Source organism: Sardina pilchardus, chromosome 6 (assembly GCF_963854185.1).
Source record: "Sardina pilchardus chromosome 6, fSarPil1.1, whole genome shotgun sequence".
NCBI lineage: Eukaryota > Metazoa > Chordata > Actinopteri > Clupeiformes > Clupeidae > Sardina > Sardina pilchardus.
The window spans coordinates 31,720,491-31,736,694 of record NC_084999.1 but is presented as its reverse complement, the minus strand read 5'-3'; the positions used below and the strand labels follow the sequence as shown (position 1 = coordinate 31,736,694).

The 16,204-nt window shown below is 46.1% G+C and overlaps 1 protein-coding gene across 1 annotated transcript in view; it reads right to left on the bottom strand.

The window, feature by feature from the left end:
* Positions 1 to 2,271: 2,271 nt before the first annotated feature.
* ephb6 (eph receptor B6) overlaps positions 2,272 to 16,204 on the bottom strand; it is a 33,020-nt gene continuing 19,087 nt past the window's right edge. The window contains exons 6-19 of the mRNA XM_062539420.1: positions 12,612 to 12,767; positions 12,009 to 12,280; positions 10,200 to 10,281; positions 8,527 to 8,651; positions 8,026 to 8,188; positions 7,723 to 7,837; positions 7,576 to 7,631; positions 7,032 to 7,148; positions 6,609 to 6,856; positions 6,050 to 6,268; positions 5,463 to 5,612; positions 4,300 to 4,484; positions 3,979 to 4,134; positions 2,272 to 3,790 (exon numbers count right to left, since the gene is read on the bottom strand). Of these exons, the coding sequence (XP_062395404.1) occupies positions 3,685 to 3,790; positions 3,979 to 4,134; positions 4,300 to 4,484; positions 5,463 to 5,612; positions 6,050 to 6,268; positions 6,609 to 6,856; positions 7,032 to 7,148; positions 7,576 to 7,631; positions 7,723 to 7,837; positions 8,026 to 8,188; positions 8,527 to 8,651; positions 10,200 to 10,281; positions 12,009 to 12,280; positions 12,612 to 12,767 (2,150 nt within the window). The 3' untranslated portion in view covers positions 2,272 to 3,684. The remainder of the gene's footprint in view (positions 3,791 to 3,978; positions 4,135 to 4,299; positions 4,485 to 5,462; positions 5,613 to 6,049; positions 6,269 to 6,608; positions 6,857 to 7,031; positions 7,149 to 7,575; positions 7,632 to 7,722; positions 7,838 to 8,025; positions 8,189 to 8,526; positions 8,652 to 10,199; positions 10,282 to 12,008; positions 12,281 to 12,611; positions 12,768 to 16,204) is intronic.

Below are 16,204 nucleotides of genomic sequence, written 5' to 3'. Positions count from 1 at the left end.
ATGATATGCTCTGGTCTATACTGACAACTTAGTTCTGGTAGGCTACCTGCTACATACTGTAATTGCATAGATGAAAACTCAAGCTACTCATTTAAAGAGAAAAAGCAATGACAACACGTGCTGTCAGAGAAGCTGTAAACATGACTAAATTATATAGTCGCTTAGGGGCTTTGACACAGGTATCTAAAAACACCCCCTTCCTCATGCACTGACATAATGTTTTTGGAAGTGTCACTATGGTTAAGAGAAAGCAACCTAAATGTTAGGACTTTGACTTATAGCATGCCATCAGCTTTTGATGTCATGGAGCAAAGGCATTAAATCAATCATTCATTCAAAGAAAATCTGACTTGTTGTAACTGATGTTAGACAAATCCAAGGACAAACTCCTGGATTAGAGTTTGTATTCGCTATTAGCAGAGAAGGGTTTAAGACTAGTAACAAAGACACAGGCTACTGCAACAGCTTGTTAAGGGATCACGGTAGTCAGAGAGGGCTTGGTAAGATGATCCAAACTAAGGTGGATGAGCTTATGCATTGTATTTTTGTTTTAATAACTGTTTTCCATGTCATTTGTCCCTGACCTGTTTTTGTTCTGAGGTGTGTGGGACACCATGATAAATGGTTGTGGTTTACATCGTGACACAAGTCATCATTATGGGGACAATAACGGTCATTTACCGTCTTTGATTGGAAACATTTTTGTTTTTCTCTCCCTCCCGCAAGCTGTGTCTACATAGACACGGACACTCACACGCATTATTAGTTAGAAACAACGAAAACAGATCAGAATTTTTCAGACACTTTTTAAAGATCCCAAAGTCCTTGAATGAAAAGAATTGGGTGAATCATTCCACCAATGACGAATCACAGAGGAAAAGATGTGACTGTGACCTAGTGTTGATATACTGTATATATAGCATACAGTATAAAATATTGAGCTTAGTCTGGTAATAGCCAGGCGAGGCCTATACCAGATTTCGATATATCCTTTGAAGGATGAATTTATCCTGGGAACACTCAAGTGATGATATGCATCAGTTTATCCTTCAGTTTATCATGCAATGTATTCTTCATCAAATGCATCAATTAATCATGATGTTTATTAAACTGTTAGGATACAGTATATGTATTGGATGATTACTGAATCCTACGGATAACGGCTTTGTGGTTGGTCTGCAGCAGGGCTATTTATTCTGCAGGTAAGGTCAGAGCTTCTGTTGTTTTTTTCTGCTGGCTTTCTTGCCATGCTGGGATAAAAACAGTGTAAAAATATTGTACGCTTATTTTGAAGTTGCAGTTTGAAAAACTATTGTAAGGACTTCTACTCATGGTTGGATACACACAGAGAAAATACATCTCAATATTGTTCTATATTGTAGCTTAGAATAGATGTCAATTTGAGTGTAGTGACGAGATGAGTGAGTGAGATGAGTTAAATGTAAAGAGAGAGAGAGAGAGAAAGAGAGGGGGTGGGTGGGGGTGGGGGGAGAGAGAGACACCACGAGGGAGAGAGAGAGAGGGCAAGCGTAAACATACAGTATCAGCATCATCCCCTCATTTTACTTTACAAGCCTCCTCCTGACAGCCTCTTTGATGCCAGGGGGAATAATATCTGAAGAATCCTCCAGCACATGCATCTCATTTCCAAGTGTGGGTGATCCCACGCCGCTAGCCGCTCTGACCTACATGTGGAACACTCAGCACAAAATGGCCTCCACAATTACCATCTTGAATTGACAGATTTGAATCAGCATGGCGTATGAACCACGTACTGTATGAAGCACAGCATTATCAAATGATGCGATATGATACTCCACAAGGTGTTGGGCAACAGTATTATATAACCTGTGGTGTCAGAGGCCGTCCGTGGCCTGGATGGAGAAACCCACACTGATGCCCTGATGTGCTCCATGTGCCAGGCTGCTGTGCCCGCATGACGGATTAGAATCTAATGCCCTCTGCGTTCTATAAGACTGTTGCTGCACTGCTGACGACAGCTGATCACCGAGACAGATTATTCTCCGGCAGAGTGCTGACCCATGGCTTTTTTTATGGGAAAAGAGGAAATTGGGTTTAGATCCACACCACGGAAGAAAGTGAGCGCATCAGAATTTAAGTCAGGGGGGGATGTCCAGTAAAGAGAAATGGCAGAATAGGCTTCCTGACCGAGTGAATATACTGTACTGAGCATTTAACTAGCAGTGAAGAGACGTTGGCACATACAGAGATGGATCTTGCAGCTGGAACAGAGCCACGTGTTTAAATAAAATCATGTTTTATTTTACAAATTTTCACAATAGTGGACAGTGATGAACACTCAAACAGATAAGCACAGATTTTCAAGTGATTTTTCCCACTTGTTATAAACCAATTACACCTTATACATTCATTCATTCTTTAGTTCACGCACTCTCTCTTTCACTCACTCACACACACACACACACACACACACACATACATATATACACACACACATACACTCGCATACACACAAACACATATTATGTACACAAAGAACAATACTTCCCCTTTCTTACTTAAGTTGGCAATGAAATCACATAAAAATGTCCTGTAGATTTGTTTCATTTCCACAATGCCTAAGTTTCTCCGAGTCTGTGCTACATATTGAACACTGGGCAGTGACTGGTGCAATATACACACAGAGGATGTGCTCTGTGTACCTGCTGTGCTGAAGGACTGTGGATTAAGCTCAGTGCACATCAAGTCATCAACAACGAATTTCTCAGGGACACCTTAACAATACTTATACTGTATGTACGTACGTAGCTTCAACTCTAGTCCAGCTCAGGACACAAGAAGGAGTGTAGTTCTGGCCTATGGAATTTCAAAGGTGCCGTCTGTAATGTTAACCAACACTAACCATGACTCCAAAGGCACATTAGGGTTAGTGTCTCTCAGTATCCCAATGCATTCTAAGCATCTTGTGTCTTTATTACTGTTATTGTAACCAGTATTCCCACTCTTTTCATTGAAATGAAAGATTGTATGACAGTAGAGGGTAATAAATGACATACATCAGCTTTAAAGTGGACATTTTGAATAGAACTAACTCACGCCCCAGCATCTTGCCTGCAAAGCTCTCAACCATCAGGTCCTCACAGTTCAATGTACAAACATGCTGGTGGTAATTCACTGGGTGCTCATTTGACAATTAAGCTGTGTCTTTGTGTCGCCGTATAAATATCTTTTTACAACATTTGACATTTTTTTGTCAAGAGGAAGTGATATTTTGAAAATAATATCCACAATGATAGTACCATTAATGGGCAGTCTTTGATTGTCTCTGCAATTATTTGTGACGTAAAATCCCTTGTCTTCAAAAACAATGAGAACAACACCATGATCACTTTTAATTTTCATTCCATGAAAACGAGTGATATCAAACACGTGGAAGGGAGAGGTAGTGTTAGTCTGTAGCGGGGTGTGTGTGTGTGTGTGTGTGTGTGTGTGACGGAGGTAAGAGGAGTCAACTCAGGAAGGGAGAGGAAGATGGGTGAACGGTTGAAAAAAAACAACAACATCCCTATGACATTTTTTTTTGTCTTCTCAGACTGCCCTATCCCCTCCTTCTGTGCACCTTCCTGCTCCTGGACAGGTTTGGACTTCAAGGACTTCAATTCCCATAATGCAATAATGCTTCCAACAGGAAGTAGTTCTGCCTCACACCTCAACCTGACCCTGTGTGAGGTGAGTCCTTAGCTGCTGAGCGGCCTTGACGATCTTTCTCTGGTGACCCAGAAGATTCACTCCCAGACCCTGCACATCCCTGAAAGACACAATGACAGACAAAACACCCATATGTGAGAAGGCATAACATGGAAAAGAGCGTTGCTAGTAGTGAGTAATCTATAATCCATACACGTTAAAAGGTATACAGTATATGTACATTTTTTAATTATAAAAAAGACAATACCACTTGATTATTTAAAAAGAATGATTTCATATAGAACCTACTCCATGGTTAGTCTGCTGACTCGCTCCAGACTTGTGAGTTGCGCTCTCTCAAACTCATCTTTGTAGCGCTCCATCCTGAGGGCGGACAGCCAGTCTCCAACCGTCGCTACTGACGACAGGTCTGTGGGCGTGGGACTCAGCAGGGGCTGAGTTGGACTTTAGAGGGAAAAAAAGATATTTTATGTTCATTTAGAGGACTGACAAGTGGATTAAACTTGATCTGCTACACAAATAGTAAATCCTGTCCCCGTCAAGGGAACCTTCGAGCTCAGATTGCGCTTGTTATTGTTTGTGAGTGAGAGGGGCTGGCGGTGCGCTCACCGGCTGTGCTCAGCCTTGAGGGAGGCCGGGTGCCGGATGAGTCTGTCCAGGGAAGAGAGGAGCGAGTCGAAGCCTGGCCGGTCCTGGCGGTCTGCCAGCCAACACTGCAGCATCAGGGCATGCAGGGCCGGAGGGCAGTTGTGAGGGGCAGGAAGGCGATACTGATCCACCACTGCCTTCATCACCTGGGAAAAGGAAAGGTGAGCCGGTGAGAGGGGATCAATGAAGCAGCAGAAGGGACGAGAACGTACAGCAAAGAGGACAAGGAAACAAAACACATCCTTAATGGGAGCATGGGGAAGAGGGAATGGATGCTTGATTTCAAAATTTCATTAGGATGACTCCAGGGTTGCATCATTCAGAATACTCAACTGTCCATTACTGATTCTCTTTCATCTCCAAATTTCTCATTATAATTTGTTTGAAGTTTTCAGCGTGCTGAAGTTCAAAGGTCACTTGGTGCAGGAATTATTCAAATGAAGCGAACTGAAACGTCTTCAAACTCAAATCAGACATGGCATCAAGAGGATTATGTCTGCTTTATTTAGTGTTGATACAGCATAGTATTCACCATCGCTCTTGTTTGATTTTACTCATCCAGTTCCTCGCCCGCTTGTTGGATGTTCACCACTGTGAAGTCCGGTTCTGTCCTGTTTTGTGAGCAGTTTCTTTTGTAAACCTTTGTTCTTTATGAAACAAAGACATCTTTCGAAACTTTGTAATCTTTTTGTCTGATAAAGTTTCTCAATGCGAACTGCAGAAATGTCGCCATGCTCACCTGTTTAACAAAGGACAGGAATCTCCTAGTTTAATCATTGCTGAGTATTACTGCAGTGTAATCGTGGCTAAGTGTTTTTTCCAAAAATCACTCCTTTGCATTTGCCAGAAATGTTTCATAACAAATTAAACTGGTTCTAGAATAGTTCCAAATACAACAAACTCTATTAAGATTGTAAAAAAGACCTGTGTGTGAAGTGTCCTGAGCCCTAGTATTCTGTGTTTGGCTTTAGGAGTCACCTAAACTTGCATTTCCATATTTGGAGGGAACTGGAACTTGCGCCAGTATTCTCAGAGGATGCTGTCATTCTGATGGGAAGTACTCTGGGATCCCAGGCTTCTGTGGTCACTCTCACAGACGGTCATCTCTCACTAATGACCCTCACCTCTTGGTTGCTCATGTCCCAGTACGGCCGCTCCCCATAGGACATCACCTCCCACATCAGCACGCCAAAGCTCCACACGTCACTAGCCGAGCTGAACTTCCGATGCTGGAATGCCTCCGGAGCCGTCCACCTCACTGGAATCTTGCTCCCCTTCAACGAGAAAAAGACATATTGATGATATCGTTTGTAATAGTTCATGACAAAGATAAGTCTTGTTCACTAGAAATATCAATGGTCACACTCTCCTCTTTTAACACATGTTATTGATTTTGTCAATACAAACACAGTTCTGAACCACAAGTTCAAATCGAATCTTGATTGTACAAATGTGTTGGTCACGCTCTCCTAACTGTGATTCTTTGACATGATGTGTTCCATATTTAAACGCCTATAAATCCAATATACTACTGAATGCATTACAATGCATTTAATAAACAGTATTAAATATTTATTTTTATATTTAAGATGAATGTGTACTACATCCCCAAATGAAGGCATTTCAGAAGTGATGAATTACTTGCGGATAAAAAAAACATAATAAACCAAATCAAAACCAAATCAAATGTACACAGTGTCCTGGGACTCACCAGTGAGGCGGTGTACGTGGGCATGTTGTGGTCCAGGCCCCTCATCAGGCGAGACAGACCAAAGTCCGACACCTTGCACACCAAGTTGGAGTTGACCAGCACGTTACGTGCTGCGAGGTCCCGGTGCACAAAGTTTCTCTCCGACAGATAACGCATCCCCGCACCCACCCCTCTCAACATGCCCACCAGCTGAAGCACACTGAACTGATCTTCATTCTCCTGGGAAGGTCAGAGAGAAAGGAGAGGGGGTGTGTTTGAGGATGAGTGACAGGAGAAGGACAGATGAAATGAAACTTGTTAATATTAATAAGTTAAATATAGAAATAGAAATAGAATAGAACCCCATGTGCGCTGTAATGGAGGCTTAAGTCCACTGCTAAGGGCCGGGTTTCCCAGATTCATTAAGAAGCTCTTAAGTGCTATGAACTTCTTAGGAGCATTCTTAGAACGTTCTTAGAGCGCTCCTAAGAAGTTCTTCGGGAAACCCGGCCAAGGTCAGCATAAGTGAATGCAGTGCATTGCTAAGGCGGTCAGTGAAGGTGCTGTCCTCTGGCCTCACCCTGAGGAAGGCGTCCAGGGGGCCGTTCTCCATGAACTCGGTGATGATCCTCTCCGGAGGGGAGCGCGTCACCACCCCCTCCAGCTTCAGCACGTTGGGGTGGTCGAACTGGCCCAGCACCCCGGCCTCGCTCAGGAACATGGCCCTCTCCCGGTCCGTCACCCCCCAGCGCAGCGTCTTGACGGCCACCAGGACCTCCCTCCGGCCCAGCGGACGGTACCTCCCCCGGGACACCTCTCCAAACTGGGCTGGAGAGGAAGAGAGGGGAGCAGAGGCACAGATGTTTACACAGCTGCTCGCAGAGTCCACCAAGCAGGCTGAACGCAACTGTTTTGTTGGGATATTTGTACTGTTTTGGGTCACAGACAAATACACACTGACACAGTCTTGGGCCATAAAAATGGTACTATACTTAACTCTTACCAGCACCGATAACTTCCTCGATCTTGAGGTGCGCTGGGTCTATCTCTCGGGCAAACTCCTTGACCGCCTCGCTGGGGTCCTCATAGGTGGACGGGTCCACGTAGTACTTCACTCCCCCTGAAAAGTGCACACACGTACAGTATGGATGAGCGGAGTTCACCGATCTCACCGGGGAGTGAGCGCAGCGCAGCACATCAGCGCGGGGGTCCGCGGGGAGCCCGAGAGTCTCCGCTCGGCAGCGTCAGCGCTGCAGCTGTGTGAGGTGACCTAAAGAGGGGTCGGGGGACCGGGCCAGGAGCTGATGCACAGGCTTTTACATTTCCTGCTCCTCAACGCAACGCAAGCGTGCCCCGAGGAGCCATGCATTATAGATGAGCCGGGGAACGGGCTCCCTGCTCCAGATTATATGCTGCTGCATCCACAACACAATGTGAATTACTTCCTCAGAGGGTAATGCAATGGGACTGGATAAATATTCCATGTGCAGAAATGATCGTAAGTCAGTTTGTATAGGAATGCTTTTATACGCACTCCAAACACTCACCCCTGTTGCTGATGTAGCGCTGCAGTCTGTCACTGTATGGACTCTCTCTCCTTTTGCTGAAACATGGAGGTGGCATATTATACAGTTTTATCTCACACACACTATTTTATTTACTCTTGATTATTACATGAGTTACAGCATTGTTACCTCTTGAACACAAACACGATGACGATGGCAATCACCACCAGGAGGAAAGCTGCTCCGCCCATCACCGATCCCACCAGCAGGGGGAGCCGATTTTGGATTTGCTTTGATCGCTCCTCTGGATAATGCATAGGAGAACACAGGCACAAGTAAAGGGTTTGATTACAATAGATATCCTTCATCAGTCATTTCTGTATCAGTAGTCTGTGTCAGATGGCAAAGCGTGATGTTGGCTTAATCTTGTATTTGCCAACCAGATTGTGTGTGTGTTACGGCAGTAATCCGGAGGAGCCTTTCTGCGCGTACCCATGGCGAGGGTGCTGAAGTAGATGGTGTGGCTGTATGGGCCGTAGCCGCGCTCGTTCCTGGCCCGGATCTGGAAGGCGTAGATGGAGCCGGGGTTCAGGGAGGCCACCGTCACCGTGTTGGTTTCACTGAACACGCTCACAGCAGAGTCCTCGTCTGAGCTCTGAGAGAGAGAGAGAGATGGGGGGAGAGAGAGAGAGAGAGAGAGAGAGAGAGAGAGAGAGAGAGAGAGAGAGAGAGAGAAGAGGGGTCAGAGGGGTCAGAGTAGCCAGCAATACTAGACATCAATTCTAGAATTTCAATGTGACACTCTGGGAAGATGGTGCTGTGTCTCAAATACAGATACCCAGCAGGGCTTATGTGAATCATGGATGGAGTAGCAATACTCTTTAGGAATAGCAATAGAAAATCAGCGTGGTTTCCCCCGAGCACTTGCGGATTTATTGGAAAAGATCCAGAGAGTTCTGGGTGGGCAGTGCTTGTTGTGTGGCTCTTCTTTACCCTGTCATAATAGCGGAGCTGGTACTCCAGGATGTCCCCGTTGGGTCGGTCCGGCTGCGGCCAGGACAGCGTGATGGAGTCTGCCGCCCGGCTCAACTGGTGCAGCATGGGCACGGTGGAGGGGACTGGGCACACCGAGGGCACAGAGAGAGAGAGAGAGAGAGATGAGATTTCGATCGCCAAAGAGGTCAACAGATGGGGGGCATGATGGATTGAAAGTGAAATGATACTCTGAATGGGTAGCCTCACATAACGCCTGGTCATGGATGCCCAAAAGAAGCACAATATTGCATTGACTTTAAACGGAGGAACTGGTCTGTAACTCAGCAAAGCTACCGCGTGGTAACCCACAATGCTCATTGTGGATTTGCATTATTTGCACCAGCATTTACCCATCTGACATTTTAACTGATGAATGCGCACAGAATAAAACCAGAGAGGGAGAGATTAACAGAGAGAGAGAGAGACAGGGAAAGAGAGAGAGAGACAGAGAGATTCACCCAGCAACATAGCTACATGTAGCGTTAGTAATTAAGCACTTGGGAGTGACACAGCACAACACTTACTGATGTGCCAGAAGGGCCATTACAAGATCATCATCATCATCATCATCCTCCTCATCCTCATCAGCGAGCTCATCAGGACATCAGCAAATGACTTTGATTACAAATGACTTTGAAACAGTAATTGTGATTGTGAATCGTGATTGTTTCAGTCTTCCATTAGTCTTCCATTTTCCTCTGCCAATTCTTATATTGCAAAAACTATTTCTTGCTTGTGAGATCTTCAGGTAAAATGGTCTGATAAGTAAGTAAAGTACTTATAAATGTAAATGTTAAGGTCATGAAGGCAATGAATCTGGTATTGTCGCATCTTTCTTGAGTAAAAACATGGTTTTATTGTAAAAAAACAGATATGGTTGGAAGTGGAGCAATGTCTAAGTGCAGTGCTTTAAACCGCACACATCCTCCCACAAAAAGAGGTCACACGTATGACAATCAGCCGATGTTGGACACATTACACGTCAGCAAGGATTATATCCACCAGAGGATTTTTGTGGGAAGAGACAGAGACCCATCTCTTTTAGTGGCTTACCTCTCCTACTTTAAAATTCACATTAAGTCTGCACTTTGGCCTTTTCTGCAGTTAGTGAAAACGATCTAGTTGTACTGAGCGAGCCAAGTCCCCCCGGCCCCTCCCTCCATCGCTGTCATTCCCTGCTTCCTTGACCATTATGTGAGTTGACAGAAGATGGTGACCCAAAGCCACCTGAGTCTAGGGAGCAGACAAGTGGGAGGGTGCGGAGAGAGAGACAGAGAGAGAGAGAGAGGGAGAGAGAGAGGAAGAGAAAGGGAGAGAAAGAAAGACAGGGAAAGAGGGAGAGAAAGACCACCACAGAGAGAGAGAGTGTGTGTGTGTGTGTGTGTGTGTGTGTGTGTGTGTGTGAGTGTGAGAGAGAGAGAGAGAGAGAGAGTGAAAGAGTGGGAAACTGAAGGACTGATGGTACTTGACAGATCCAGACAAAAAGTGCTGCAGAGCTAAACTAGTCAGACGCATGTGGCCAGGCCGGGCGGAGCAGAAGACAGATGGAGGAGAGGGGAGGGGAGGGGAGGGGAGGGGAGGGGAGGGCAGGGCCGGGGCCCCATGCCACCGCTAGAGGCTCACACTCTCACCTGACTGGCTGGTGGTGAAATTGATGCTGGAGAACTGGGGCGGGAAAGGGCTTAAGGACGACACATCGTTGAAAGCTTGCACCTGCAAGTCAGCAAGACGTAACAATAAATGATGGTTAAGTTCAGGAATGGCGTGTGATTTGTGGAAGTGCAGGGGAAGACAGAAATCATGCTTGCACAACAGAGCTGTGTGGATTTAATTATTGATAGAAGTGCTCTCAGTTGACTGACAGACCGGACGTATAGCCTACCTGAAACTCTGTACAGACCAGAATAAGCATCGTCTGTTACAGTTTTTTACGATTGTTTACACACAAAAATAATTTCTTTCACACATTTAGCAAAATTTTACTCCAAGGAGCAAAACACCTCCACCGATTTGCACAACATTACACACAATGTCTGCTTCACCCTTTTTGCAAAACATTACACACAATGATTTGTAAAACTCTACACACATTTCCACACCTTAGACACAGATAAGGATTGTTAGGTTACTTCCTTGTCATTACAAAGCCCCGGATTGCCAATGACTACACTAATGAACGAATTGGATGATCACATCCACCAGGTGCGTAAGCACACATGTGCAAAATTGAAAACGCAGCACTCGGGTGTGCTATACAGTCTTGTTGCTTTTGCAGTAGTAGCTCTTCAGAGTCAAAGAGTATGTACTTTATGCAGTAGTTTTTGTTTGTCTACAGATTTTATTTGTTCAATTGATTTCTTTGTTGGTTGATTACTGTAACTGATTATGGTTAGAAATACTGTAAGTATTGAAAGTAATACTTGAAATATTCAGTCTACAGCAGTCTTCAGTGTTGTACAGTGCAAGTGCAAGTTTATAGACCTATTTATGTACACTTTCCCTATGTCGAACTAATCATGAAGAATGTTGTGGGTTCGTCACTATTTTTTGGACATCTAAATGATCCCTTACATAACAATGTCTGGGCAAAAATCTAGCACATATGCTATTTCCTAATTTTTCTTTTTACAAATGTGTTTTGCATTTATCACTGCGGTGTGAAACTGGCTGCAATAGTGTCTGATCATTGAGGACTGTGTTTGTTAAATGACAACTAATAGCATTTTTACAAATATGTGTATATGTTTTGACTGAAGTGTGTATGTTTTGACTGAAGTGTGTATGTTTTGACTGAAGTGTGTATGTTTTGAATGAAGTGTTTCATTTTGCAAATAATCTAGGAATTACGCAAACTGAGTGTGGCGTTTGGATAGCTGTGCTCAAATTTTGTTAAAAAGAACTCGGTTTGAAAAATTGTGTGTAAGCAATTGAAAAAAACTGTAAAAGGTCACCCCAATCTTACACACTGACTCCCTAAATATATTCTTTGTGGGTTGTCGGTGTAGTGAGACTAAATCAATTTGTGACGGATGGTAGGGGACAGAGGGAATTGTAATCAGGTCTGTTTGTCTGTCTGCCCGTGATGGACATATAACAGAGTCGACTGAACCAAACTAACATACCCTCATTGCTCATGGGAAACGTAGTTGGGGCAGCCGTGGCCTACTGGTTAGGGCTTCGAGCTTGTAACTGGAGGGTTGCCAGTTTGATCCCTGACCAGTCCACAGCTGAAGTGCCCTAACCCCTTAACCCCTCACTGCTCCCTGAGCGCCGCTGTTGGGCAGGAAGCTCACTGCTCTGGCTTAGTGTGTGCCTCACCTCACTGCGTGCTGTGTGTGTTCACTAATTCACGAATTGGGATAAATGCAGAGACTGAATTTCCCTCACAGGATCAAAAAAGTGTATATACTTATACTTATACTTATACGTAGTTGCTGTACCTGTATGAGGTAGGTGACTCTGGTGAGCAGGTTGTTGAGGGTGACCTTGGTCTGGCGGAGGCCGGTCTGAGTGGGGGTGTAGGTGACGGTCTCGCCGCACCACGAGCACATGGAGGCGGGCGACTGCGAGGCGGAGGGGCAGATTCGGCACACCACCCCGTACCACACCTCGCCCCGGCCACCCATGTCCTGCGGGGGGCGCCAGCGCAGCGACACACCGCCCTCCGAGCTCTCGTACTCCCAGGACAGGGACACGGGGGCAGACGGGGGCGCTAGGGGAAGACACGCACAGGACAGCACACTCAGAGAATTCAACATTCCAAACGCCAGTTCCAAATGGCGTGTCGTTATACATTTCAGGGAGAGCTGCTTGGAGTGTCAGGGATTAAATGCAGAGTGCACTGCCGTGGATGGTGCCAATAGAATATACTAGAACATATCGCATGAGCCCTTTGCTGCTTAGGACCATCATCTCCCAAACATACCATCAGTCGGAATGAAAACATTCTATAATACAGCACATAATCCCACAACAAACCATCATCCCAGGACATCATCCCGGTGGGAATGGGTGGTGTGTAATCCCCTGTCCGCTGTGCTTACCTGTGCAAGCTGTGGTGTTGATGTCCGAGGGCGCTCGGTAGAAGCCACTGCGGCACTCACAGACCATAGAGGCCTCCGTGCTGGTCCTGCTGTTGGCTGGACACATAGTGCACGACGCCGAACCCGCCGTGGCCTTGAAAAACCCCACAGGACAGGCTGAGGGAGAGAGGGACAGGAAGAGAGAGAGAGGAAGATAGAGGGAGAGAGAGAGAAAAAGAGAGAGATAGATAGAGAAAGAGAGAGATAGAGAGAGAGAGGATGTTACTTTCTTTCTCAAACATCAGCAATTTACTTTATAATACCCAAGGGACGTGGATTTCAGAGGATGTTCACATGTGACAACAACAACAAAGTACAGGCTGCTTCCGTCCGTATTCGTGCGGTGCTGAAACCCCACAATCTGGATCCCAAACACGGCTTAAAAAAGGCACGGTTTCGAAACTTCCCTCACAGGAGAATTATGAGGTATGAAAACCTCAAAGCTCTGTTCTCTCCCCCCCAAAAAAAACCCAGCCCATTCTTCAGATGGAGGCACGCAATTCCAAGGTCAACTCAATTGACACTCTGGCAGCCGCAAACGCCTCAGCTATGAGGGTGTGTGGGCGTCCACAGCCCTCGCTGCTCTGCCTCTTGAGTGCTCCTTCTCAGGGCATCCCTCCCACGGCTCCCCACACTACAGTACATCAGATCTGCTATGGTAAACACATCCACGCCAAGACCAACAACACACAAATTAACTATGTCAACAAAGCGCTTCTCTTCGAGCCTCGCTCACTCGTTAAACACTGCCAATGCCTCACCAACAAACTAGTCATTCGTGATATACTCCATTATCTGAGGTAAATACGCAATCAGACAAATCAAAACTTTTTGGCCAGTACAATGGCTACCTTCTGTCCTTGTGCATTCCATAATGAATCATACATCAGTGTTTGCCAAGTGGATTTATCAAGTTAGATGCGTCACTGTTACGCCACATGGTCTGCAAGACATGGCCAGCTGAATCAAATTCATAAAGTTTATGGCAGTGTGCAGACCTTTCTTTTGAATTTCATCTCGAGTTAAGTTCTGCTCGAGCACCTGAAATATTTGTTGGATGTGTGCATCCTGCTCTGTGCTTTGTCAAACAGCTCGGGCAGCCTTGCTAGACACCTGCCATTAGCCAGGAATTCTATTATGTCCCGGGCAGAAAAAAACGCGCGAGACGTGAGATTGAACAAGGAGGGAGCCCAGCAGTGGCCCTTTTGTGCTAACCCTTTCAGAACGTGGGATGAGTCACTGGCACAGCACTGGCACAATTCTGCGAGCTGAGGGGGAATGCATTGGCAGGTGCGCCGAGGAACAGCTCGCCATCTCAGAACTAAAGCCTGGCCGTCTGGCCACGGCAACATGTCCCTCTCTCTGATGTTGAGGAGGACTCCTAATGAGGCTTGTTGGTGCTGTTAGCAGACATGCTGCTTACTTTTAGGCAGCCATTTGCTCAATTTAGATGACAAACCAATCCACCGATCCTCTGGGAGACAACAGTGCAGTGTGTTCACCACAAATGAGCCCCAGAGATCCACTATTGGGTCCTTTCAAATTTGCCGTCTTTTAAAACCATGACATAAAACAACTATGACAGAACATGACATTTCACATGGTTTTTAACATTTACCCAGCATGTCAAAGTAAATCTGTTACATAAGAAAAGTAAACACAAAGAGAGAGAGAGAGAGAGAGAAGGGGGGATCTGAGAAGAGAGAAGGCAGCATGGCGCTCCATCGGGAGGACTCTTGAGAGAAGTCTTAGCGTGGCACTGCCCGTTTGTCTCTACCCCATATGGCTCCTCCGTAATGAGCCGCTGTAGAGCTGGTGCCCAGAGCGGGAGGGGCGCGGTGTACAGCTCAACCACATTAACACACCTCAGGGCATGATGCCCGCCACACCACCATCACCTGACCTCAGAGCGCGCCCTCCGACCTCCTTCTGATAACCTCCTCATACCAGCCGTCGCACCTCCACATTCTGAGTGTCAGTGTGTGTGTGTGTGTGTGTGTGTGCGTGTGTGTGTAGTGCATGCTAGGAGGGGAGATGGTGAGAGACCGTCACAAAGTAGCAAAGGTGGGGATAGACCGCAGGGGATACTTTAAATGGATAAAAGGATTTCCATGTTCTCACTTGTCTGTCACGTTGGCGATTCCTAACGCAGCGGTGTGAAGTGAGGAAGAGAGAGAAGGGCAAACAGATGAGATGGGCTGAGAAGGAGAGACTTGCAGCAGGAGAGGAAATGGTGGAACAAAATGAAATCGAGAGAGACAGAAAATCAGATGTAAAAGGGTGGGGTAGAAGGAAATGTGGTTGTGCAGAGTGAGAGAGACAGAGAGAGAGAGAGAGAGAGAGAGAGAGAGAGAGAGAGAGAGAGAGAGAGAGAGAGAGAGAGAGAGAGAGAGAGATCAGTATTAAAGTATTCCATGTATCTTTCAGGATGATGAATCACGTTGGCTGTCATGTTCAGCTCCAGCTGGGACAAAGAGCAGGAGGAGTTGGCTTCAGCGTCTCTGACAATCATGCCCCGTCTACAACATGCCACGCCATTCACTCACTCACTTACTCACTCACTCACTCGCTGGCTTCCATGTCACTCGGCGGCAGCCAATCCCAGCACTGCGGCTCCTACCCCCCCCCCCCCCCACACACACACACACTCCACTCCACCCCCGTAGCCTTTGGCCTCTCTCTCTGTCTGAGTCGTTGCTGTGCTCCTGACATTCCTCTGTTTCCACACAGTGGCTTTAAGACAGCTTATGGCCATTAAGGAGCCAGCAACACATTCCCTTACATTACAGCCGGCCACGGCCAGAGAGAGCCAGAGAGAGGTAGAGACAGAGAGAGGTAGAGACAGAGGGAGGGAGGGAGGGAGAGGCAAAAGAAAAAAGGGGTTGTTGAACAGTTTCTGTGTGAGTGAGTGACTGAGTACTTTTGTGTGTATGTGTGTCAGTGTGTGTATGTGTGTGCGCACATTTGTGCTTGCATCTGTGCATGCATGAAAGAGGGATGGAGACAGAGAGAGAGAGAGAGAGAGAAAGTGTGTGTGTGTTTGTGTGTGTGTGTGTGTGTGTATGTGTGTGGTGTGTGTGTGGTCTCTCTGTGTGTGTGTGTGTGTGTGTGTGTGTGTGTATGTGTGTGTATGTATGTGTGTGGTCTGTGTGTGTGTGTGTGTGTGTGTGTGTGGTGTACTATGTGTGTGTGTGTGTGTGTGGTGTGTGTGCGCGTGCATGTGTATGCGTGAGAAAAAGGGAAAGGCATGGTAACACAGGGAGGAGAAAAGAGAGAGTCATGAAGCGAGAGTCAGATGATAAGAAAGATGGTAGACAGAGAGGGAGGGAGGGAGAGAGAGAGAGGGGGAGGAAGAGAGAGAGAGAATGAGAGCAATAGAAAGAGACAAACAGACAGTGGATGTGGATGAGCAAAGAAAAACAAAAAGAGTGAGATAGAAAGAGAGACTGAGATTTCACTGAAGTGTATAATTTGGCATAGGCATAGTGCTTGGTATTTAGATCGCTGACCTAATTTCTCTTACTCTCTCTCTCTCCCTCTCTCTGTTTCCACCC